Here is a 26,121-nt window from a genome sequence, read left to right on the forward strand (position 1 = left end):
CTTCCCTTTTTAAAGTCCTTTATTTGAAATCCTTTTGCCGACCTGTGTGTGTGTGTGTGTGTGTGTGTGTTTCCTTTTTATATGCCCTCTCTTTCCCAGTAATATTATAGTATAGTGTTACCTGTAGGGAAAAAAGTGCCCCATTTAGGTACTTACCTCAGTAGAGGAGAGCCTCTACTGCCATTCTGGCGCTGGTACTTCAACAAGTTGTTGGAGAGGCTGCACTCCGTTCTGTGAACAAGCATGGCAGCACTGCTTGGGCGTGAGATTCCTCACATCTGTGCAACAGCATGGAGCCACTCTGGCTCGGGAGAAAAAGCTGAACCCGAGCTGCTTCATGCTGTGGCGCAGGCGTGAGGCATCCGGCTCAGTGCAGGCGTGCTTGTTCACGGACAGGAGCATGGCCGCCAACTTCCAAAGGGTCCCAGCTGTGGTCAGGGGAAGGCTGTGCGTAGCTTCTGGATGATCCTGGGCGCTCCTGGGTACAAGAGCTGGAAGAAAAACAGGGCGAGTAAAACTTATCTATCTTAGGTCGCCTCATGTGTCCTTTAGTTACCCAAACATTTAGGTCCAGCAGGAGAAAAGCATAATACAAATGTTTTATTTAAAACATGTCACACTCTGCTCCACAGAGCAGTCATATTTGGCCCGCAAGGGGTTTACCCATAGGGGAGGTGGCCACTAGGCACCAGGGAACTTGTATATTAGAGGGACGAGGCAGCAGTAGACACCAGGGAACTGTATAGAAGAGGAGGATGGCCACTAGACTCTAAAGAAGTATATTGGGGGGGGGGGGGGGGGGGGACATTAGACTCCAGGGAATTTTATAAGAGAGGGAGTTGGCCACTAGACATTGAGGTTGGCCTGCCACTTGGTCCCAGTGTTCAATTTTGTATTTGAGTTTGACACCCTTGATTTAAGAGGAATCTGGTGTGAAAAATGTACATCTGGTCTATTACATACCTATGTAGAGGGAAGGCTTTGGATTCCATAGAGCCTTCCCAGTTATCAGACAGTTCTGTCATTCCCGCGCCTTCCCTCTTAAAAAGCTATTCGACCTGCCAAGTCGAATAGCTCCTTGGCTCTCCTTGGGTAACCTCCTCAGGAAGACAAGCGTATCTGTACTGTACACACGCAAGTCTGACGTCGCGCATGCGTAGTACAGATGATTGATCAGTACAAAGCACCCATGCATGCATACCTGTGCAGGAGTTGGTGGCATACTGTCACCTGAAGGGATCAGAAAAGTGCGGTGTTGAGCTACCCATCTGCAAAGTGACTTAGAGAAACCGTGACCAAGAATTGAACTTCATCCTAATCAGTAGCTGATACCCCCTTTTACATGAGAAATCTTTTTTTTTTTTTTTTCACAAACTGATCATCAGTGGGCTCTGTATGGCTGATATTGTGGTGAAACCCCGCCCACAGGAAACTGTGAGGACCATGGTACTGGCAGTTTCCCATCTGTGAACCTCATTGCATTGTGGGAAATAACTGTTCACAACTGTTTCCACCTGCCAAAAATCAAACAGCAGCTACTTCCACTGACATCACCTGCCAGCAGTAAAAATGTCACCATGTGATAAATGTCAGAATGTAAATCAGGGAGAGGAAAGATTTTAAAATGGGCAAACACTGACTAAATCATATAGATATAATTATTCTAAAAATGAAGCACTTTTTTTCTTATTACATTATTTTCACTGGAGTTCCTCTTTGAAGCCTGAATTCAAGAATGTGTTTGTTGCCAATTCCTTCCACCACAACTGTCCTAAAGTGACCCCGCCTTTCATTTGCACGCACATACCTACATATGTGTGGATACAACTGCTTCAAGCTGGGCAGATACTGGCCTCTCTGCAGCATATTTTTGCTGCATGACAAGTTCTCTTGTTTTTGTACGTCTCTGCACTGACCCGATGCTTGGAAATGTCGAGGCATTTGTAAGAAAATCGGCTGTTGACCTGAGTTGGTGTCAGAGGAAAATGAGTTGAGTCATGTTTGGGTGTGTGAGTTGAGAGACTAGAGTAAAACCATGTGTTGTTGTCGTGTGTCTCTGTCCTGCCTCAAACACAACTGCTTTGGTAAAATGTTTCTATTTTCTTCTTTAGTCCCTGCAGCACTGATGTCGTCTTCCTGTCATCAGTCATGTCTCTTGTATGCAGTTCCACTGTATATTACTGCACAGACTGCTTCCCAGTGGCCTACCCACTTCTCTCAGCTTGTCTTCCAGCTTGCTGCTGATTCTTGGAAACCATTGAACTAGATTTTGCCTGATCTTAAATTCGATTCATGGCAGAGGTTTATTTTGTATATTTAAAGCATGTTGGCCTAAATGCTTTCATGTCCCAGTGTATTCTATGTTTGTCTTTATAAGAAGTTTCACTGGAGAACCCCTTGTACACATGCAGCTTTTCCTGAGCAGAATGATCAATTGTGATTTAGTGTACCTGAGATGTCGGCATAAAAAGATTTGATACTTGCCCAGGGCTTTCTCCAGCCCCATGAGCGCATATGCGTCCCATGCTGTCCTCCCGAGTGGCTCCGTTCAGCCGCAATCATTCCCGGTAATCTGTCTCGTACACGCCAATCGGCTCTTCTGCGCATGTGCGAAGGGGCCGCGTATGGGCAGAAAAGCAGCCGCGCGTGTCATTTAGCTTAGCCAGGCAGAGGATGCCCTCAGTGTCTGGGGCCAAAGTAAGCAGCTTGTCAGGTGCAGAAGATGGAGGTTGCCTGTACTGACCTCACACTCACGGCTGAAGCAGCACAGACAGTTTGGCAAGTTTGATGTCATTGCGCCTGACGTGCAAAGCAGTAGTAAAATTGCGCAGCAAGCACATCACAATTTCACTGGTGCTAATGGTAGGGGACAGTGTGTGTTAAGCCAGTTACATGCACGTTACTATAGCAACACTCATTGTGCTAATAAGGTAACGTGCATTGCCTCCCTTGTCGTTAGTACCAGAAAAGGGGCCCATACACTGAGCCGATTAGCGGCAGATCGATCGCAAATCGATTGATCGATTTGCGGCCGATTTCAATCGATCTGACCTGCTGGAAAATCTAGGACGATCTGTTGAGATTGCTTATCATTTTGCATTGGACCTAATGGAAATCTGATGGCAAAAAAAAAAAATGCCATCAGATCGATTTTTAATAGATTTTATACTGAAATCTATTGGAAAAATGTTCCTAAACACATCAGATAGATCAGAGATCTATCTGATGATCTATCTGCTGCTAATCTAACAAGTGTATGGCCACATTAAGATTGCAGTTTGATACCAGCGCACGCCAGTTTTATCGCTGCTCCGTGCATCGGGCCCTTAGTACCTTATCCGTGATTTTGGGGTCTATATCACAGAGATGTTATTGGACAGTGATGTCCTCTTAAAGCACGCAGAGATAAGAGCACAGATGGTCATTGAGATGCCAATAAATTTGAGTTAATGTTCATTGGGCTTGATTCACAAAAGCGTACTAACTGTTAGCACGCCAGTGAAAAGCTGCTTATCACGTGCAAACTGCCTCTTCGCGTGCTAATGCACTTGTAATAGTTTGCGCGCGTAAACTTTAGTGTGCATAAAGTTTTGCACGCGTAAAGTTTTATGCGGCCATTAAATCCTATGCGACTTTCCGTGCGCACCGGACTTTGCGCGCGCAGTTATACCTCAAAACGGTGCTAACCTACTTAGTGCAATGGTTATCACGCAAAAAAGTATTTAGCAGCAGAGTAGGTTAGCAGCGCTTTGTGAATCAAGCCCACTGTATGCAAATTATGCAGCTTGTAATATGACCAATCAAAATTCAGCTACTGTATTTGATTGGTTCATTTCCAAACCGCATACATTTAAGGGGCCCATACACTCAGCCGATTTTCTGGCCGATCGATTGAAAATCGGTTGGCCAATCGACTGATCGATGGCCGATTTCGATCGATTTCGATGGATTTCCATCGAACTGGCAGGGTGGAAAATTTAGGTCGATCTGATGAGATTGCTTATCAGTTTGCATTGGCCTCAATGGAAATCTGATGGCAAAAAAATGCCATCAGATCGAATTTTAATAGATTTCAAACTGAAATCTATTGGAATTCTATCCTGGTAAAAAATGTTCTAAAAACGCATCAGATAGATCATCAGATGCATTTCTTATCTATCTGCTGCCAATCTGACGAGTGTATGGGCACTTTTAAGCAGCCCATACACTCAGCCGATTTTCTGGCCGACCGATCGATCCCGATCGATCGATTGCAAATCGGTTGGCCAATCGACCGATCGATGGCCGATTTCGATCGATTTCGATGGATTTCCATCGAACTTGCAGGGTGGAAAATTTAGGTCGATCTGAAGAGATTGCTTATCAGTTTGCATTGGCCTTAATGGAAATCTGATGGCAAAAAAATGCCATCAGATCGAATTTCAATAGATTTCAAACTGAAATCTGTTGGAATTCTATCCTGGTAAAAAATGTTCTAAAAACGCATCAGATAGACCATCAGATGCATTTCTTATCTATCTGCTGCCAATCTGACGAGTGTATGGGCACCTTTAAGCAGCCCATACACTCAGCCGATTTTCTGGCCGACCGATCGATCCCGATCGATCGATCGATCGCAAATCGGTTGGCCAATCGACCGATCGATGGCCGATTTCGATCGATTTCCATCGAACTTGCAGGGTGGAAAATTTAGGTCGATCTGATGAGATTGCTTATCAGTTTGCATTGGCCTTAATGGAAATCTGATGGCAAAAAAATGCCATCAGATCGAATTTCAATAGATTTCAAACTGAAATCTGTTGGAATTCTATCCTGGTAAAAAATGTTCTAAAAACGCATCAGATAGACCATCAGATGCATTTCTTATCTATCTGCTGCCAATCTGGCGAGTGTATGGGCACCTTTAGGAGTAGAACTAGTGTGGCCGTCTTTATGGAAAAATTGCATATCTATGCAGTTGATTTTGGTGTGTTGGTCTCATCCAAGAGTTTTTGTACAATAATTTAAAGGATACCCGATGTGACATGAGATAGACGTGTATGTACAGTGCCTAGCACACAAATAACTATGCTACATAGTTACAGACTACAGTGTGACCATCGCTGATAAGAAATTACAACTATAAAACACTTTGCTTGCAGAAAATGGCTTCTGAGAGCAGAAAAGAGATACAAAGGGTCAATAATAGTTCATAGATTTGAGCTCTGGCATACTTCAATGTGTCATTGAACAAAAACAATAAAACAGTAAAAACTTAGATTTAAATATAAAACTGTAGAATATCTTAAGTCATTTTAGGAGGATAGATACGATTGTTTATTTTCACCTCAGGTGTCCTTAGGCTTTTTAATGTGTTCCCCCCCCCCCCCCCCCCTTGCAGTTTGATTTTTGGATGCATGAAAAAAAAAGCTCCATGTAGGATAATGTTGCTTACTGCATGCAATTCCCCTACCTTACCACCTGCTCATAGCCGCACCATGGTTTAAGCTCCCTTTTATGTTTCTGGGAATCTATCTCCACCCAGGAAGCCAAGAGCCACTCTTATCAGATGCGAGCTGTGGTGAGTGGTGCTGTTATCATGACGTGTCAGCAGATGCTTTGGTTATGTCTACCTCAGAAGCCGTATTCTATAAGACACAGTACTTTAATACATGAAGTCTCTATTACATACAGCATTTCGGTGTGACAGTTCCTGTGTTTTTATGTAAGGATTTGGCTTTATTAAATAAAACCTGAGATCTTAAATATAGGTGTATTTATACTTATCGGGGGCTTCCTCCTGCCCCATGAGGTGCGCGGTCTCCCTCTCCGGCCGCTCTGTTGTTTTCTTATTGGCACGGTAATCTGGCAGGCCGGGGTCTTCTTGGTGCCTCCTGCAGCTGGGAGCATTCTGTGCCTGTGCGGTAGTACGGCCGGGCCACCCATGTGCAAAAGTGCGCAATAAGACATTGGAGCGGGCGGAGAAGACAGCGAGGGAGAACACACACCTCATGGGGCTGGAGGAAGCCCCAGGTTAAGTATAAATACACCTATTTTCAGGGCTGTGGAGTCGAGCAATTTTGGGCACCTGGAGTCAGTCTGTGGTTTCATAAACTGAGGATTCGGAGTCGGAGGATTTTTGTACCGACTCCACAGCCCTGCTTGCATTTAAGATGTCGGGTACATTTTAAGCTTTGTACGCACACTAGATGAAACTCAGCTATGATGTCTGCCCCTGCTGAGAATCTACCATGTGTGAAACGGCTCTAACACTTTGGCCAGGGATGACCATTGTTCTCCCCATTTACCCTGGCTGCCATATGACATCAACTCCCACTCCATCAGCTCACACACCCCCACCCCCACACATTGCCTGAAGGCTAGCAACACATCTGCATAACATGGCCCTGTAATGTCGCCTGAGGGATCAGGTCTCAATCCCTACAGTGTGACATGCTTCCTGTATATGAGGCTTTATGTCTATATAAAAATGAAGCTTTTACTTTCTGAGGTAAATATCCTGCTCGCTGTGCGCTAATGGCATCTCATCTGATGTAGTAAAATGCACCGAATTTCAAGAAAAAGTAGAAAAATTGGTTTCTAATTTGCCACTACTGTACCTTAGTTAACATTTGTCTTTCATGGGAAAGGTAAGGAAAATGGTTGTGTTTTTGGTGACTGATGCGTTTTCCTTCCTCATAGGACACGCTGATTGTCTGGTCTGAAGCAGAAAACTATGATTTGGCTCTTAGCTTCCAAGAAAAGGCCGGCTGTGATGAAATCTGGGAAAAGATATGTCAGGTACATTTTTGTATTTATGTGCGTTGGTTTGGTCTCAGGTAAACTTTAAAGAGACTTTATGTGAATGCGCCGTCCCCACCATATATGCTTGTTTCAGGTGTGTGATTCAGACACTAATGCATCCAAGCTGATCAACAAGACTGCCAGGCATCTAACATTCTTTAAAAGTAAATACATAGGGTTGTCTCCATATTCCTTTTTGAGGCATATTTGGTTTGACCAATGTTTAATTTTGATTTCTAGGTTCAGGGGAAAGACCCATCGGTGGAAGTTACACAAGATCCTATTGATGAGTCTGAAGAGGAGCGCTTCGAGGAGATGCCTGAAACAAGCAGCTTGATTGATCTTCCTACTTGTGAACTCAGTAAACTTGAAGAGATTGCCGACCTCGTTACCTCAGTCCTGTCATCGCCTATACGCAGAGAGAAACTAGCACTAGCCTTGGAGAATGAAGGCTATATCAAGAAACTGTTGCAACTTTTCACGACCTGTGAAGACTTGGAGAACACGGAAGGTTTGCACCATTTATATGAGATTATTAGGGGAATCTTATTTCTCAATAAAGCAACTCTGTTTGAGGTGATGTTTTCAGATGAGTGCATAATGGATGTTGTGGGCTGCCTGGAGTATGACCCATCTTTGGCTCAGCCAAAAAGACACCGGGAATTCTTGACCAAAACTGCAAAGTTTAAGGAAGTAATCCCCATAACAGACTCCGAACTTAGGCAAAAGATTCACCAAACGTACAGGGTACAGTACATTCAAGACGTCATCTTGCCCACACCATCTGTGTTTGAAGACAATTTTCTTTCTACGCTCACGTCTTTTATTTTCTTCAACAAAGTGGAGATTGTCAGCATGCTGCAGGTGAGTGCTGTTCAACCCTGTACTTTAATTCAGTATGCCATTGTTTTTTGTATCCGGAAAATGTCTGGCGGTACTGGGCGATCTGGTAAGATGCAGTATGGTGAACACACTATAAAACATTGTCTTGGCTTTTGTTGAAAATGTTCATTCTTTGTAAGCTTCACCTTCAGCCTCTGTTCTACTCATTGCTTTATTTTTTGTCCGAAAGAACACAATACGACCTACATACTAACCAGCTAACTGCAAAGCTTTAAAGCGGATCCGAGATGAAAAACTAACTATATATAACAAATAACTTGTCTATATATCTTATCTAAAGTTTAGAAAGTTTACACTACAAATCTAGCTGCAAACCGCTTCAACAGTATGATTATTTCTTCCTGTGATACAATGAAAGCAGCCATGTTCTGCTTGTCATTACACACAGGCACAGTTGCTCTGCATGTCCTCCCTTCAGCCTGTGAAAACGTTACTCCCCTCTCCTCCGCCTCTGAAATCTCTGGCTAGTAACACCTCCTCCTGCCCAGAATGAGCTCCCTTAAGCCCTTGCTACAGTGCCAAGGCACTGTGAAAAGCTGTGGGCAAAGCTTGTTTAGTTTATAGGGAATTAGAGTATTAAAACAAAACAAAAAAAAAGTATTTGGTTTGAGGAATGCCCTATAAACTATATGAAAGAAACACAATTATGCAATGAGTAAAAGTTTATCTCGGGTCCACTTTAAAGGCAACTGAGCACAGAATGTATTTCCTTTACATTGAATCTTCCTGTAGCTCGGGTAGCCTCCCGTTCCCGTAATGGTTGGCATCCCATCCGCATTTCAAAGGACCCGTGTCTGAAGCCTGCTCCCAACCAGCAATGCATGCTGGGAGCTGTATCCCACAAGGCATTGCCAGGAGCTGTAGTCTATAGATGTGTGTGCATCTCCTGCCGTACTATAGCTCCCGGCATGCCATGCATTGCGACATACAGCTTCCAGCATGCATTGCAGCCGGGAGCAAGCTTCAGATGCGGTTCTTTTGAAGTGTGGCCCCTTTGGAATTCTTTAAATGAGAGCTGGCTTCTAATTTCTGGCTATTGCTGGTGGCCACCTATTATGCTGTTTTTATCGTCATTCGTGCTTGTCGCCTCCTCCTCCTCCTATGATGAAAGCAGAGATTTGCCAGCTCTACATTCCCTCATTGTGCCCACTCAGCTTCTTTTTCATGCCACCTGGCTGGAAAAAAAATCTGGGGCGAACACTGGATAAAGTGGCACCCAAATCTCCAGTGCCCTTTTTTACCTGACTTGCCTTATTCTTGGTTGTTCCCCCAGTCTGTCACACTCCTGTGGCAGCTCATGGCTAATAATCACAGCTGGTTCTTCTTGCTGCAGCCACAGTGGGCATGGGCAGAGGAGTCTACATGCTGAGGTGTTACCGTATGCTGTGCCGTTGCTTTGAGTAAAGTCAAGACTCCCAAATGGGAACAGGGTGACTGGGAGCATCAGTACTGCTGCTGTGACCTGGAACACAGAGTAGCTGCAAGGCTCAGTTTCCCTGGAGCTCTGATGGGAGGAACCGCAATAAAAATAAACTGGCTAGGTGGTTAGAGGGAGGAGAACAGCTGATTAGTGATGAGGAAAGGTTAAAGGGACTTGGTATGTGATTTATGAAAAGATGATGCAGTCTCATAGGTTTCGGAAAATAGTGTTTGTATATGTACACTGAAGATGTCCAGAAATGAGGCCCTTGGATTAGAGTTGGTTTCATAGAAATGGGGCTGTATGAAAGGTGTTTTTAAAGAGACTCTGTAACAAAAGTTTCAGCCTTATTTCTTCTATCCCATAAGTTCCTATACCTGTTCTAATGTGCTCTGTCTTACTGCAGCCTTTCCTAGTTGCACAGTGGCTGCATTATCTCTGTTATATAATCTCATCATCTTTCCTCTGACAGCTTTGTAGGGCTCAGGCAAAAATGTGCTGCTCTGCTCATTATAGGCAGAAGCTATACACACCCTCCACGCCCCCTGCAGGCTCTGTATGAGTCACAGACTGAGCTCCTCTCAGCCTATCACATGCCATGTCTTTTGTTTGTAAACACTGCCTAAAACTGGCAATTACAAGCCAGGTTTGCAGCAGGGAGTGGCAGAAACAGCACAGAGGGGCCCAGGAGAACATCATGAATAGAATGGTATGCTTTTTATTGTAAGAATTTTAGAGTACAGATTCTCTTTAAAGAGACTCCGTAACAAAAATTGCATCCTGTTTTTTATCATCCTACAAGTTCCAAAAGCTATTCTAATGTGTTCTGGCTTACTGCAGCACTTTGTACTTAAACATTCTCTGTAATAAATCAACTTATCTATCTCTTGTCAGACTTGTCAGCCTGTGTCTGGAAGGCTGCCAAGTTCTTCAGTGTTGTGGTTCTGCTATAAACTCCGCCTTCCAGGCCCCTCTATGCACACTGCCTGTGTGTTATTTAGATTAGAGCAGCTTCTCTCTTCTCTCTTATCTTTTATAAGCTGGATAAATCGTCCTCTGAGCTGGCTGGGCTTTCACATAGTGAGGAATTACAGACAAGGGCAAAGCTGTTTGCAGGAAGAAAGGAGCAGCCTGAAACTTCAGTGCATGAGAGATGCAGGGGGAAAGAAACACACAAATGATTTCTTGAGATTCAAAAGGAAGGCTGTATACAGCCTGCTTGTGTATGAATGTATTTTCTATGTGTGGACATACTGTACATCAACCTACTTCCTGTTTTGGTGGCCATTGTTTGTTTATAAACAAACATTTTAAAACTGTTTTTAACCACTTTTAATGCGGCGGGGAGCGGCGAAATTGTGACAGAGGGGAATAGGAGATGTCCCCTAACGCACTGGTATGTTTACTTTTGTGTGATTTTAACAATACAGATTCTCTTTAAGTAGATATTGGGAATCTTTACAAGATGCTGAGCAGTCCCCCGAAAGCCCACGCTATTTACGAACACCCCTTGGGGGAATTCGCTGTAATTGGGAGCACCCAGGTGTTCAGTTTGCAAACGATGGGCTCGATCCCACCAATTGGCGAACTGTGTTACTTCCATGTCCTTCTGCAGGTGTCAAAATGTCACGCAGTGATCGAATGCAAAGTTTCCATATTTGACAGCGTCTAAATGAGATGCTGCTGCTGGCTCAGTCACCCGTTTGAATGGGAAAAAAAATCATTTGTCAGTTTTCGGCCATTATAGCTTTAAAATAATACATGCTACCATAATTAAAACCCACGTATTTTATTTGCCCATTTGTCCCGGTTATTACACCATTTAAATTATGTCCCTATCACAATGTATGGCGCCAATATTTTATTTGGAAATAAAGGTGCATTTTTTCAGTTTTGCCTCCATCACTATTTACAAGCTAATAATTTTTAAAAAATATTAGTGTTTATAACCACTTGACATGCATATTAAAGTTCAGACCCTTAGGTAACTATTTGTTTTTTTTTTAATTGTAATTTTTTTTCTAATTAAAAATTTTACTTGAGTATTTTTGGGCGTGTGGGAGGTAAACCGTTAATTTTAAATGTAAATGGTGAATGTAGATGTAGTTTTACTATTTGGCCACAAGATGGCCAGTCAAAATTATTTTTATTTTATTTTTTTACTTCCTGTAAGCGTACTTACAGGAAGTGAAGAGGGGATGTGTAACAGAACAATCGCTGCTTCTCCACAGAAGCCAGCGATTGTTCTAAGGGACTTAGATCAATGAAAGGGAACTAATTTCCCATTCATTTATCTCCAGGCTAACGGGCGGCCCGCACACTCCGGCGGTTCCGATCCTGCGAACCCCGGCTGCTCCGTTTTTTTTTTTCATGGACGTAGCTCCTACTTCCAGCATGCATATTTGGACATAGGAGCTACATCCTGTGGGCTAAAGTGGTTAAGCTCTGTTACAGCCATGCTACTCAGAGGCTGAAGCTGATAGCAGAAGGTATTAATCAGGGTAGAGATAGATGACAGATGGCTGCCAGCGTCCGTCCTTGTCATTTAGCGGCGCCTCCCACATTTAGATGAATGGGAGTTTTTAGCGGCGACTGCGTGAGGGCCATGGTCAATAGCTTTTTCTGAGATGCTGCGTGTAGCTGCCTTCTAGCGTTGTTTGCGTTCACGGTTATGTGTCCACCAGGGGCTCAATACGCAATGGAACAACTGTAACCAATGGCAAATGCTTTTCTGCTTGGTAGAAGGTAGCGTTTAGCATCAGAGGAAAGCATACAGCCAGCCCTGTTGACTAGGTGCCAGTTACAAAAGTTCATGTTAGGAAGTAGGGGAGCTTAGCTGGGATCAGAAGGTTAGGGTTGGGCATCAGGAGGAGATTGGTAAGTATTCTCCCCAGGCTCTAGCCGGATGCTAATTTTGGTGAGCACCCTGCTGTCAATTGCTCGCCTCCTCATCCTTCTATGCTGTAAGCCGACCCAGCATTCCCCTGTCTTACCCTACCTGGCCACTTTATAATGCCACCTGGCTTGAAAAAATTCTGAAGAGAACACTGCTAGGAGAATTGGTTGGTTTCACAGTTGACAAAGGAGACTCTCCAAAATACTGAGCACATGTTTATATGTTCCACCCTTTTCTGTGGCCAGTACATTACTATCACACATTCCTGTCGTGTGCCACCCTTTTCTGTGGCCATTACATTACTGATCACATATTCTTGTCACACGTGCCACCCCTTTTTGTGGGCGTTACAATTATGGATCACATCTTCTTGTCACGTGTGCCTCCAGTTCCTGTACCCGGAAAATGACCACAGATTTTGTGTCCTGTATACATTCCTCTGTGTTTTGATTTTAGTTGTGTCGCTCTCTAGTCCAGAAATAAACTGGGATCGGAAAACGCATGAAAAGTGTACATTGTGTATTTGAACATAATAAACCCTCAGTCGCTTGCTGCTAACTTTAGTGTTTGTTAGTTTACTTCCTGCTGAGTAACTTCTGTCAGGACACTGCAGCCTGCACACAACCTGTGATTTATTACATTGCTACAGACAGTTGTATGTGATCCGGTGTTAGTCATGGAGAGAATATGAAGACATAACAACAAACTGTTTAGGTAGAACCTTTAACCTCCCTGGCGTTCTGTTAAGATTGCCAGGGCGGCTGCGGGAGGGTTTTTTTTTTTTAATAAAAAGAAAAATATTACATGCAGCCAACTGAAAGTTGGCTGCATGAAAGCCCACTAGAGGGCGCTCCCGATGCGTACTTCTGATCGCCTCCGGCGATCAGAAGTAACAAGGAAGGCCGCAATGAGCGGCCTTCCTTGTTTCGCTTTCCTCATCGCCATGGCGACGAGCAGAGTGACGTCAGCCGCCTCCGATCCAGCCCTTAGCGCTGGCCGGAACTGTTTGTTCCGGCTGCGCTGGGCTCGGGCGACTGGGGGGACCCTCTTTCGCCGCTGCACGCGGCGGAACGCCGCGATCAGGTAGCACACGCGGCTGGCAAAGTGCTGGCTGCGTGTGCACCTTTTTTACTTGAACAAAATCGGCCCAGCAGGGCCTGAGCGGCACCCTCCGGCGGGCTCGTCCATACTGCTAAGGAGGTTAATGACTGTACAAGAATTCCTTGCAGGCTTTCGTTTAGAAAGCTTGCAAGGAGCTGGCCCGGGGCAGGGGGTGGGTGAGGGGACGGGGAGCAGGGAATAAGGTGAAGGGTCTTGGTTTGGGGTGGGTTTTTTTTTTTTTTTTTTTTTTCCCCCTCTTTTCTTTCTTCTTCCAGTTCTATGTTGATTGTATGGAGGCCCTCCGGACTCATATTAGAGAGGGGGGGAGGTGAGAGATGTGGGTTGGAAATAGGAGGTGGAAGGAAAACTGAATGAGGGTAAATTGTCAATAGCGTCTCAGAAAGGGGTTGATTATAGATGGATAACATAAATGTATGCAAAGAAGCTGTAGATAAAAACAAGCTGTTAAAGTAGGCTCCCACGCTCCCCTTGGGAAGTGATGTTTTTAGGTATTAAGAATAACCCGCATGTGTTTTATGGGATATGAATGTCTAATGTATTTTGTAAATCATGTTGATAAAAAATCTATAAAGAAAGCTTGCAAGGAAATCTTGTACAGTTAGTCATTAAAGGGAACCTTGAGGCCGGTTTCACACTGGAAAACACTGTTGTGGGGGCGTTGTGGTGCGATGAGCGCATTGCACCGCAACGCTAAAAATAGCCTTCGGAGATTAGCGTGGCATTAGCGCTCACTTCCTCTGGCCGGAATTAGAATTTTGCGAAAGTGTATTGAAAAAATACTCTTATGCGCACCACAACGCAAATAAACTTAAAAAAAAAAAAAAAAAAAAAGCTGTTCCTGACAATGCGCTGTTGCTTGTGCGGCAAATTGGCACTTGGGCGCACCGCATCACACCGTGCCAGGTATTGATTTACCTGGGGCTTATTCCAGACTCCCCTGCAGTCCTTCTGTGCCCTCATTGTGACTCCACGAGCCTCCAGTCAGCCGCAGCACTCTTCTAAGCTGGGTGACCCGGATAGTCGATGGCCACTGCGCTGGCTGCATGCCGTTCTCCCCGGGATCTTAGCCGGGTGCTCCACCCTTCTGCTGCGGTGTTTTGCTTAAAGGGAACCTAAACTGGGAAGGATATGGATTTTTCCTTTTAAAATAATACCAGTTGCCTGACTCTACTGCTGATCCTGTTTCTTTAATACTTTTAACCACAGCCAGTCAACAAGCATGCAGATCAGGTGCTGTGACTGAAGTCAGACTGGATTAGCTGCATGCTTGTTTCAGGCATGCAATTTGGCCACTACTGCAACCACAGAGATCAGCAGGACTGCCAGGCAACTGGTATTGTTTAAAATGAAACATCCATAGCCCTCTCAGTTAAGGTTCCCTTTAAAGCTGTCTGACTGAGCCCTGTCAGGGGCTACTGCACATGCGCTGCCCAGGCCTTGAGCGTACGCCTGCAGCCAGATGTTTTGCAGCCGAGCATGCACAGTAGCCTGCGACAGCTTTCAGAGGGGCACAGCAGCAGATCTGAAGGACTACAGGAGGCTGGAGGAAGGTTTACATGCAGAAAGGCCGACTTAAGTTTGGGCATCCAAAATAGCAGCTACCAGAATATAAGTAAAGTTACAGATCTAGTATTATGATGTGCAAATTTCGAAAGTAAAATATTATTAAATTATATATATTTTTCTACAGCTGAACCTAACTCTCTTCTCACACAGAACTCTACCTATACCATTCTCCCCTATAGACCCCCCAATGCCTAACCCTACCAACCTCCTTGAGGATGCCTAACTTTAACCCCGCCCCCTTTGTGGACACCAACCTTAACCAAAAAAATCCACAATATTCATAGAAAACTGCTAAACATCATTTATAACGTACGCTTTATAGAAAACCTGCTAAGTATTGTTTATACCATAGCGGCTGGCCTTTGGTGCATAAATTTCCTACTATAAATATTTGTATGGGTGCCTATAGTGGTGCCCAAACGTCCTTTTTCCCGAAGAAGCACCAGGCTGGTTAAACTGTGAGCTCCTTTGGGTCACCTAAGGTTTCTATTAAAGGTACCTTAATACCTAAATGTTTGTTGTTGTATGCTGGTATTTCTACTGACAGGATCCTGCTACACAGCAAGTGAGGGGAAGGGGAGATCCTGTGAGGATGTTTGCCTCATTCACTGCAGAGTGCTCTGTGTGTTTTCACACTGTGATCCCATGTAAGCTGGCAGCTGTTGCTGACATCTGTCCACACTGCATTGCGAGTGGCTGTTTTCCTGCTGTGATTACAAATTGCTGCAGGGAGGGCTTCAAGTTGTCTCTTTAGTGCAGCAGGGGGCATGGCACAAGCACTGCTTTCATCACATTGGGATTCTCACTTGGAATCTGCTGCTCTTTGTGACCTGCAGTGAATAAAGTCTGAAGTGTAAATGAGCCCCTTTACATGGCTTTTGGCAGGATATGAAAAAGTCGGTTTGACTGATGTGACCTTTTTAACAAATCCATTTTTTGATTGTCTCCCCATCCCAAAATTTCCATCCAGAGATTTATTTTGCTGCCCAGCCTTTCCCTGGTGTTTGTTATGCTCAGTGAGATCACTAAGGAATTGTATTATTTGAGAATAGTGGAATATTGGCTAAGAAATAACCTTGCATGCTTATGTAACCTTACATGCTTATTTCAAATAAAACATATGTATTGGCCTTTACTTTGTAATTTTCATATACCTGGACTATTTATATTGTCTCTCTGAAGCAGGACTGTATACATACCTTTAGTTTGTCTCTGAAGTCCCATTCCTCAGATATCCTTCTTTTCTGGCTGGTTGCTGTAGTCTGGTCTCTGCACAGCCCCCTTTCTCCCATAACCTCCTAATGTAAATATTTTTACCATAGACACACCTAATGCTAGCTACACACAATGAGATTATCTGGAAGATTTACTGGCAGATCGATTATTTCCGATTGATTTTCTGTTCACTTCTATGGGAAATCGATGTGAAATCATATCGGACATGTTGGAAACAATCGATCTGACAGTAAATCTGCCAGAAAATGGACCTAGCATAAGGCCCATACAGGTTTCCAGTTTCTTTCACCTACAAGTGATCCATACTGAAGCACATAAATTCAGGCACATTGCCTCATAAGTTCAGTGAATGCATTTATATGAAGATTTTGCATGCAGGTGTGTGAAGGGTAACTGACTTAAGCATCTGTACATGGTTTCAGAGGCATAGTCCAATACTGCAGTCAGAAAATCAGATGGCTGGCAGGAAATAGAGATTTATTAATGTGTACCTGGGGTAAAGTGCAGTATCTATACTTACCTGAGGCTTCCTCCCACCCCGCGTGGTCTTTGGGCTCCAGCGCCGTATTCCCGGGCCACTCGGTTGTCTACAGTAGTTTGACCAGTCGTGCTATTCTGCACATGCTTGGCCCCGTCACGCACTTGCAGCTACGCGCACACAGAAGAATGTGACTACCTAAATTACCTGAGGTGTCCAGTGAGGATGTCCATGGAGCCCACAGACCACATGGGGCTAGAGGAAGCCCCTGGGTAGATATAAATATTGCACTATAGCCCATCTTGGGTTCCTTGTAAAAGGCAAAAAGCATGACAGCTTCCATATTCCTCTTGCTATGATTTCCCTTCAGAAATTGCCTTTAGTTTTAGGATGTCTATAATCTGTTGAGAATGGAGCAAGCTTTGCAGGAACACATTGCCTTGCAACGTGGAGATTTTCCACAGTCCTCCTTTCATAAATGGATATTGCCCCGCTGGCTTAATCCAGAGCTGGCTGCTCCAGGCAGGAAGTGCTCACAGAACAGCTTGGTAACTGTGTGTGGGCAGATACTGTATGCCATTATGTTCAAATGGGAAATAAATTGTTTTACTCACCAGTAAACCTACGTAACACTGCTGTAATTGGGAGCAAGCTTTCAGCTGAGAGACGCAATGGTGGCGCTCCTATTAAAAGAAGAAAGTGTAAATCCAGCAGGGGGCCGGTGACAACATTTTGTCCATCTGCTTTGCTAGGATTCATTTATGTAATTAATGCATTGTGCCTTCTGTTCAGCACTGGGTTTTCTATGGTAGCTGTATAAGGATTATCCGGTGTGGAGCAGATCTGTTTGATCCTTGGTTTGTGCACTGCTGGGTCACTGACTGTATTACTGCTGCCTACAACCAAGTGCTTCACACAAGATGCTCTCGTTCCCTGTTCTCCAAAGAGTGGGAATGATCTTTGTTTCTCACACGTCCGCAGGTTCTCGGGTGTGCAATGTTTGCCCTCATGGGTTTATGTAGACAAGATCAGGGAATCGTTTGAGCTGTGATGGTTAAATGGATTGGATTTAATCCGAGAATGACCTTGTAGACTTCATTGCTTGTATTTTGGTTCCAGCGTGCAGCCATAAAACACCTTGGGGGACATTTAGGGCCTATTACTACTATCTGCGATTCTTGGACATTTCCTTACACTGTTTTGGATGTGGAATCGGTCTATTGAAATCAATAGGCTGCATCTAAAATGTTTGAGACCAAAAAGTTGTTTTATAAAGATGAGCTTACAGTGCAAGAATTGGTTCGCAAATCTTCAGAGGTTCAATCTTTAGACACGACATCCCATAAAAAGTTGCAACAAAAAAAATAGCAAGGTTGTTCAATTGTTTAGAAAGACAACGTTCTTCAGGCCTTCACAATCAATTGTGTACATCTGCACTCTATACACAGCACAAGATGGAACAACATCTGGACCAAAACTAAGCCAGGAATATTAATCTGGAATGTAAAGGGGCAACAAATAAAACAGCATCTGGACAACAACCAAGCCAGGAGTCACCACTTCCAATGTAAATAAACACTGCACACAGGCAGGACTGACCAGTCCCTGTGTGTGACATTTATTTACATTGGAAGTGGTGACTCCTGGCTGTTTATGGGATGTCTGGTCTAAAAATGAACCTCTTTGAAGATTTGTGAGCCAATTTTTGCACTTTTTGATACATTAAATATTTTAGCTCATCTTCATACAAAAGAATTTTTGGTCTCTTCAAGTGATTTACTATGTACTTATCCTTGTATTTATACTGGTGAATAACTGGTGTAGTGGCGCAGCACTAAGGATACGTTTTCTTCTGCTCTCCTAATCTACCTAAATGCATCTAAAATGTTGCATGCTGCAGTTTTCCGCTGCATGGATTTGAGTCAGCATGGGTGAGACTTGTGGGAGTATGAGGGAGTATGAGGGCAAGCACAAGATCAGGAAACAATATAGAGTACAGTACTATATAAGGGAGCTGTCAGGAACCGGCCCCGCGGCACGCCTGCAGATACGGTTCCCGACTGCGGGTTTGACCAGATCAAGCGGGGAGCAGCCTTATTCAAGCTACAACAAGGCTGTCACCCCGCAAAGCACTTCTCACTGCCACCACCAGCTGCTGCTAGACACTTCACGATTCCCACTCTATCGAGTGATCTGCATGCAGTCTGCGTTTTCGTATCTGGGTCAGCTTTGCGCTTAGGCCAAACACGGGAACGCCACACACACAATACAACCGTACAGTAGCAATTAGGGTTGTCGCGATATACCGGTATCGCGATATATTGCTGTTTCAATGTGCATGGTTATCATACCATGCACATTGTCAAAATACAGTTTTTTCCGCTTACGCATTCGCCGCCGTTGCCACTCAGCGAGTCGGCTCTCAGGCGCCGGATATGACACGCGTCCACTGAGGACGCGGCTACTGGAACGCAAAGACTGCCACCCAGGCTCCCACCAGCGGCGCACTATGCAGAGCACTTCTCCTGAGTCCTGGGCTAGCGTCATCAATGACTCTCGTTCCCGCCCAGCGTCTTTGCACTCTAAGTGAATGAAGCACTTAGGACTGAGGACTTGGCTGCTGACAAGTGAGTATTTGTCCCCTGACTCCCCTCTCCCTCCCTCTGGCTCTTCACCTAATTCTAGCTACACCTATCCCTATGCTGCGGCCACCTACCACTGGCTACACCTATCCCTGGCTACCTATGCTGTGGCCACCTACCACAGGCTACCTATGCTGCGGCCACCTACCACTGGCTACACCTATCCCTGGCTACCTGTGCCACGGCCACCTACCACTGGCTACCTGTGCTGCAGCCACCTACCACTGGCTACCTGTGCTGCGGCCACCTACCACTGGCTACCTGTGCTGCGGCCACCTACCACTGGCTACCTGTGCTGCGGCCACCTACCTCTGGCTACCTGTGCTGCTGCCACCTACCACTGGCTACCTGTGCTGCGGCCACCTACCACTGGCTACCTATGCTGTGGCCAGCTACCTGTGCTGTGGCTAACTACCACTGCCTACACCTTTCCCTGGATACCTATACTGCGGCCACCTATTACTGGCGGGTGGGGGCACATTATTTAATGTGAGGGGGTGGGGCCCAGGTCCAAATAATTGGTTAATACCGTCATACCGTGGTATTTTTTTTTTTTTTTTTACGGTTATACCGTGGAATTTCATACCATTACAACCCTGGTAGCATTGCACATTTAGCTGCTGAACTTGTAACGTAAATTACACTGCAGTCTCTTTCTAGGCTATGAGCGTTACAGCACAAGTCAAACTTATTAAATAAATATTTAATATTCCAAAAAGTGGAACAGTGCAGACAAGAATATATACAAAAAGATTTACAAAACAAAGTAAAAAATCACAACAATAAAAGTTACAAAGATACACACGACATTTTGCTTAAAATACAATGGGAATAAACGTTACCAGCATATAGATCTGAGCGTTGTTGCGAGGAGAACGCGGTTCTGGTCAGACCAGGTTAGTCCTAGCATTTTGCTATAGCCAAAGAACTACTAGAACTCTAGATCTTCCTAGCTGAGGTTTTATAGCAAAATGTGTGGCCCGGGGCCACTCAAATGTCAAGGTCCAGGAATAATCCAATTTCCTCAGGTGTGACGGCACATCCTTGCTGGCCAGAGTTTCCTGTTAGCCTTTGAAGATCCCAGACTCGGTCAGGATTGCATATTTGGTCAACCGGTAGCTGTTACATGAATACAAAGTTCAAAGCAATGCAACACCTTTTCAGGATGCAGGACAAAAGAGGAGGTTATCATCTAATTACCTCTTTCCTTGCTGGGGGCAAAGGTTGCAGGTGACAAACACATCTAAAACAGTATTTCCTAGCAGATCAAAGGTAAGGACATGGCTGCTATTGACCTAATTAGCCATCTCCTAATTAGAGGCTAGGTAGACAGTTCCTAATTGAATGTCTAGGTTCATTTGCCTATCCAATTTAATTGATCTATTCCGTATTCAATGCAGAGTTAATTTACATTTCCATACAGGAACTCCATGAAGCCAGCTGCCAGAGTGGCCGCTTAACATACATACCCCTCTGAAAGACACACTGCAGATATAAAAATAGGCTTCTGTATTATACCAACATCATAACTAGCTGCTATATCATGACAGGAGCGCTATAACAGATGCCACTGTGAAAGTCAGCACAATAAAGGGCCATGCACACGACATACAAGTCTGTAGCTGTGAGCAACAACAAACCAAAAAGAGACTTCAACTGATGGCAGCGACAGTTGTACACATGCGACAACAAAGCGTGAACACGCAGCGGAAGTTGTCCGTGACAGAGCCGACAACCTGGATGTCGAGAGCGACTCTGTCTGCAGAAGACTTCCAAGCAGACGTGAGGACAACGACAGACTTTGCGACGGTTTGCGCAACAGAATCCGCGAGCGATCACCAGTTCAATCGCTCAGATATGGCTGTGTCTGCAGACTTTCTTTGTTGCTTGCCTTGTCCACATGAACGAACTGTCGCTCATCATGTGTCTGTACAGACATTTGTGCTCTGTGTGTATATGGGCCTTAATGGAGGAGGACTTTAATTTGGAGAGAGCACTATAAACAGGGGCACTATAGTTAAAGGGGTTATGTGGCATGTATAAAAAAACAAAAACTGACACTTACCTGGGGTCTCTATCAGCCCCCTGCAGCTGTCCTGTCCCACGCCGTCATCCTACGATCCTCCGTTCCCTGCCCCGGTCTAATTATTCCTGTAACTAGAGTGCGGCTGCCCGAGCACGTCTTCGGGAGCTTACTGTGCAGCAGGGCTGAGAAATCTGAGTCGCAGCAATTTTGGGTACCCGGAGTCCGATAATTTTTGTACAAAATCCACAGTCCTGGTAAGAGACTAAGGAGTCAGAGCCATTTTGGGTACCTGGAGTCTGAGTTGAAGTCAGTGGTTTCATAAACTGAGGAGTCTGAGTTGGAGACAGATTTTTGTACCGGCTCCACAGCCCTGCTGCGCAGTACATGAAAACTTCATACTACGCAGTAAGCTCCCGATGACGCGTACAGGAGCGAACATTTGTCTAGTTAGACGAATAATTAGACCAGACTATTAGACTATAGTGCCCCTGTTTATAGTGCGCTCTCTCTCCAAATTAAACTCCACCTCTATCATTGTGCAGCCATTTACAGTGGCATCTGTTATAGCGCTCCTTATATAGTACTTTATAGTGTTCCCTGTTCTTGTGCTTCCCCTTGTTATGCCCCCCACAGCTCTCCACTCACACAGTGGGGCTGGCAGCCAGCAGTGTGCCTTTAGGAATTATATTTACTCTCTTCATGACTGTTGCAGCCTCCAAATTCCAATTCCTGGATCTTTATCATCTTCTCGCCTTGTTCAGCGATTAATATGCCAGCTCCTGAGACAGGTCCAGCTATTGGATTGCTTCTCAGGCCTCATGAGTCACACACAGCATCATCGCTGTTTAGGTCTGCAGGGCATTATTTGCTGTGGAGTTGGTACAAAAATCATCCGTTTTCTCAGTTTATGAAACCACCGACTTCAGGTACCCAAAAATTACTCAAACTCCACAGCCCTGGTCTCCAAATAAGAGGTGTAATATTGTCAAAGGCTTTGAATAAAGCTCATTATATGTGAGCCATATCTGCAGCATGTCACAGAAGTCGTAACAAGTAGATAGCAGGCCTCTGGAGCTCGCCTTCTTCTTGCCTTTGTGCATTAAAAGTATAGTCGGAAATGGGGTGTTGTAAACCGGAATAAAGTCAAAAGATGTTTCCAGACTCTAAAGCTCTGTATGTCATTCAAAATACTCAGCTGTGCAGGTGAGATCATTTCCAGTTATGAATAATGACCCCATGACGCAGAGCGAGACACTGCACTTTTGGCCATTGAGGTGAGGTGATTTCTATGTATGTATACTGTCAGGCATGGCATCATGTGGAGGACAGTTCTGTATTTGGGCTTTCTTTTTTTAAAGATGTGCTTAGTAAATGCACTGATCCCCACTTCCACTGCTGCAGCAGTTTTAGTGACTGAAGTCTGTTTTTACGCTTTTATTAAATTCCTACTTTATCTATTTCATATAGGAAGATGAGAAGTTTTTATCAGAAGTTTTTGCACAGTTGACAGATGAAGCTACAGACGATGACAAGCGGCGAGAATTGGTAAGCAGGGAATCTGCCTGTTCTTGCACTCCCTTGTAAATGCACTGGGAAAAGTATTGCCTAGTTTTGTTTGATACTTAAAGGAAACGTAAAGTGTAACTTAGGTGCCCTGTTTAACTTAACTAGTGGTTATTCTAGCCCTCTGTGGTCCTTCTGGTCCCTTGCTGTGGTTCTGATTTGATCTATGCAATAGCTGTCTCCTCCAAACACTGCATGTGTGGCCTTGGGCCTCCTCGATCCTGTTCCCATGGCCAGGAGCATTCTGTTCTTGCGCAGGTCATTAAAATGTGCCTCCCCCCCCCCACATGTATAGTAGCGCATGACTGGCCGACGGTCAGAGGAGCACTGCGGCTGTATGGAACGCAGTGGAGTGACAGCAAGGGACCTGAAGGACTACAGGGAGCTAGAAGAAGCCCCAGGTAAGTAACACTGGGCAACTAAGTTTCACTTAAAGAATATCCAAGGTGACATTTCTTAATAAAAGTATTCAACTACTTGTAAGATCCCAGCTGCCCTCCAGGCGGCCAGCCAGAAAGCTGTGTGGGCTCACAACACTGACAACCGTGCATGCGAGGCTGTGCCTACCGAGCATGGACGGGATCCTACAAGTCCACAGTACGCATGCATGCAGCCTAACTGCGCAGGTACGGTGGCCATTTCACTATACTGCTTTCAGGTCAAAGCTGCTGATCCATGGTAGGGTTGAGGCCTGGTCTGGACAGTTTTCTGGCTAATTGGAGGCGGTGATTAGTTCCCTTTTAATCTGCAGTTTTGGCTAATATCTGCCTTTATCTTTTAGGTTAACTTCTTCAAAGAATTCTGTGCGTTTTCACAGACGTTGCAGCCTCAAAATAGAGATGCGTTTTTCAAAACTCTGGCAAATCTAGGAATTCTTCCTGCGCTAGAGATTGTCATGGTAAGTTGTAGCATTTGGTTTGGGGGAGATTATTGTGAAGGAGTTTTGTCAATGTGGGGGTGAAGTCAGGGTTGATAGAAGTACTGAGTTGACTTAATCACACTCCTTACTCTGCCAAACACAAAATTGTTTTGGCTGAGGAAAATCTAAAGTACTGTTCTTATGGATCTTTGATGATCATACAGCTGGTCCCCTCTAGTTGTTCTCATACGAATAGGTAAGTCCTCATAATCGAAATTTAAATAAGTTCGGGCTGCCCATGGCTGAGGGGGGATTAACTTACCCAGGTGCCGATGCGCTCAATTCGCATCCCACATCACTCCCATGCTTCCTTCGACAACCCGGAAGAAGGAAGCATGTGAGTGACGTGGGACACGAGTGGAATGCATCGGCAACTAGGTAAGTTAACCGATCATTGGTCATGAACAGCCCAAACTCATTTAAATTTTGACTACGAATACATAGCTACTCATAATGAGCATTGCTAGTCCCCTCCTGATAATTTTCCCGCAGGAAAGCAAACAGCATTTTTGTACAGCAATTGTTTTTAAACTCTCTTGAAATGAAATTTAAGGTGTTTATGTAGAGAGCACGATGTTGGGGAATGTTTTTATAGTGGAACTGTAGGTCATTTTGCTTAGCACTTATAGTTCAAGAAGAGTCTGAGAGCGATGTTTACATAAAAAAAAATAATGTACTTGTCTGAATTAATTTGTTTCATGCCTGCAGCAACAAGATGGGGTGGGGCATAGAAGTGCCTGCCCATCACCACAGCTCTGATTGTACCTTGCCTGCACACACCCTCACACAATTGTCTCCATTCATCTCTTGGCTGCAGAGGATGAAGCAGAGGAGCCAGTACTGAGGGATTTAGAGTCAGGGCGGAGTGATGGAGATTGCCATAGACTGTCCCTTTCACTCGTGAAAGAATGGGGGGGGGGGGGCAATTTGGGCCCAAGTAATGTGGCCCGGTTATGGTAGTGGGATTGGCGGCACACCACTGAGTAGTAGATCGCGACTGAGGAATTCCTGGAGCCCACTGCGGGACAATGGAGGACCATTGAAGGGAGCTCAAGGCCTACAGGAGGCTGAAAGTGAACCCAAGGTGAGAGTGATATGGAGGCTGCCATATTTCTTTCCTATTAAAGAATACCAGTTGCCTGGCAGCCCTGCTGATCTATTTGGCTGCAGTAGTGTCTAAATCGCACCAGAAACGAGCATGCAGCTAAATCTTGTCAATCTGACAATATTGTCAAACCTCTGCATATGCTTGTTTGTGGTCTATGGCTGAAAGTATTAGAGGCAGAGGATCAGCAGGACAGCCAGGCAACTGGTATTGTTTAAAAATAAATAAACATGGCAGCCTCAATATAACTCTTGCCTTGGGTTCACTTGAAGGATTCCCCAGGTAAGTATAAATGCTGGGCTTTATTTTGTCTCAGGTACACTTTAAATACTGAACATTTTTACTTGTTTTACCGCTTGCTCTAATGTTTGGGAATTGACCTGTTGTTGAGGTATTTACGGGCACAAGTCGGTAATTTACCTCACTAGTCAGTAATTTTACTTTTCAGCGCAGTAACAGCCTTACTGAATTGTTTGGCAAGATGTTCTGTAAAATCAGCTGTTTTCTGCATTACCAAATGTGGTAATACTTAGTGAATTGAAGCCCAATGTGTATAGGTGGGGTGTCCTCTACAGATACTTTGTCAAGCCATCAGATTTGTCAAATTTTCCTCAGTACCAAGCCAGTTTGGAGGTGTTTTACAGCAGTTTTCCTGTAGCCAGAGAACATCAGCACATGGCTGGGAGCGCACTGCGCATGCGTATGATATCATGCGCATGATGTAGTGACGTCATGCGCAGAGCACTCCCGGACACGGGTGTGTGCTGTAGAACGTGCGCAGCCCGGCCCAACTCCACGACCCGAAACATGCTGCCAGAGGGGCATTTAGGTAAATGTGGGGCAGAGAGGAGAATGGGGGGAGTGGTGGGCATCAGGACAGGTGACAGTATACCTTATATACTCGCGTATAAGCCTAATTTTTCGGCACAAAAAAAAGTACCCCCTCGGCTTGTATGCGAGCTATTGGAGCAGAACAGATGGTGGAGCAGGTTTTGTTTCTGGCAGAGTGGTGTAAGGATCTTGCACTAGTGATCTCTTGCCAGCTGGCTTCCTTGCTGTGTCCTTGCCCCCCCCCCCATATCTCCTGCAACATGGTGTGCAGAGTAAGCTGCTCAAGACTACCTGTGTCCCCTGGCTTGTGGAGCGGAGCGTACAAGCAACGTCGGTGGTGCAATGATCGAGGATTCTTCTGGTGTGGCAATTGCTGTGTCTCATATCTGACGCCATGTAGTGGCATCTTGAGACACAGCTGTATCATCTTTGGGGCACATCTGAGTATGGGGAGTGGGGTTGACTTGTACTGGGAGCACATCTGGCTACTGTGGAGGGGGCTATACACGAGTCAATCACTTATTCCTGGTTTCTGAGGGAAAAGTGGGTACCTCGGCTTATATGCGAGTATATACGGTATGCCTGCTCCCCCCGTTTCTCTAGGTCGATTCTCATCTAGTATGCTTTAATG

At 44.9% G+C, this 26,121-nt stretch overlaps 1 protein-coding gene across 2 annotated transcripts in view; it reads left to right on the forward strand.

Moving 5' to 3' along the window:
- The window catches only part of PPP4R3B (protein phosphatase 4 regulatory subunit 3B), an 80,033-nt gene that overhangs the window by 16,409 nt on the left and 37,503 nt on the right, over positions 1-26,121 (forward strand). For both annotated transcript variants that reach the window (XM_068232426.1, XM_068232427.1), the window contains exons 3-6: positions 6,682-6,780; positions 7,024-7,647; positions 22,540-22,617; positions 23,417-23,533. In XM_068232426.1, coding sequence (XP_068088527.1) covers positions 6,682-6,780; positions 7,024-7,647; positions 22,540-22,617; positions 23,417-23,533 — 918 coding nt within the window. The remainder of the gene's footprint in view (positions 1-6,681; positions 6,781-7,023; positions 7,648-22,539; positions 22,618-23,416; positions 23,534-26,121) is intronic.

This window comes from Hyperolius riggenbachi, chromosome 4 (assembly GCF_040937935.1).
Source record: "Hyperolius riggenbachi isolate aHypRig1 chromosome 4, aHypRig1.pri, whole genome shotgun sequence".
Classification (NCBI taxonomy): domain Eukaryota; kingdom Metazoa; phylum Chordata; class Amphibia; order Anura; family Hyperoliidae; genus Hyperolius; species Hyperolius riggenbachi.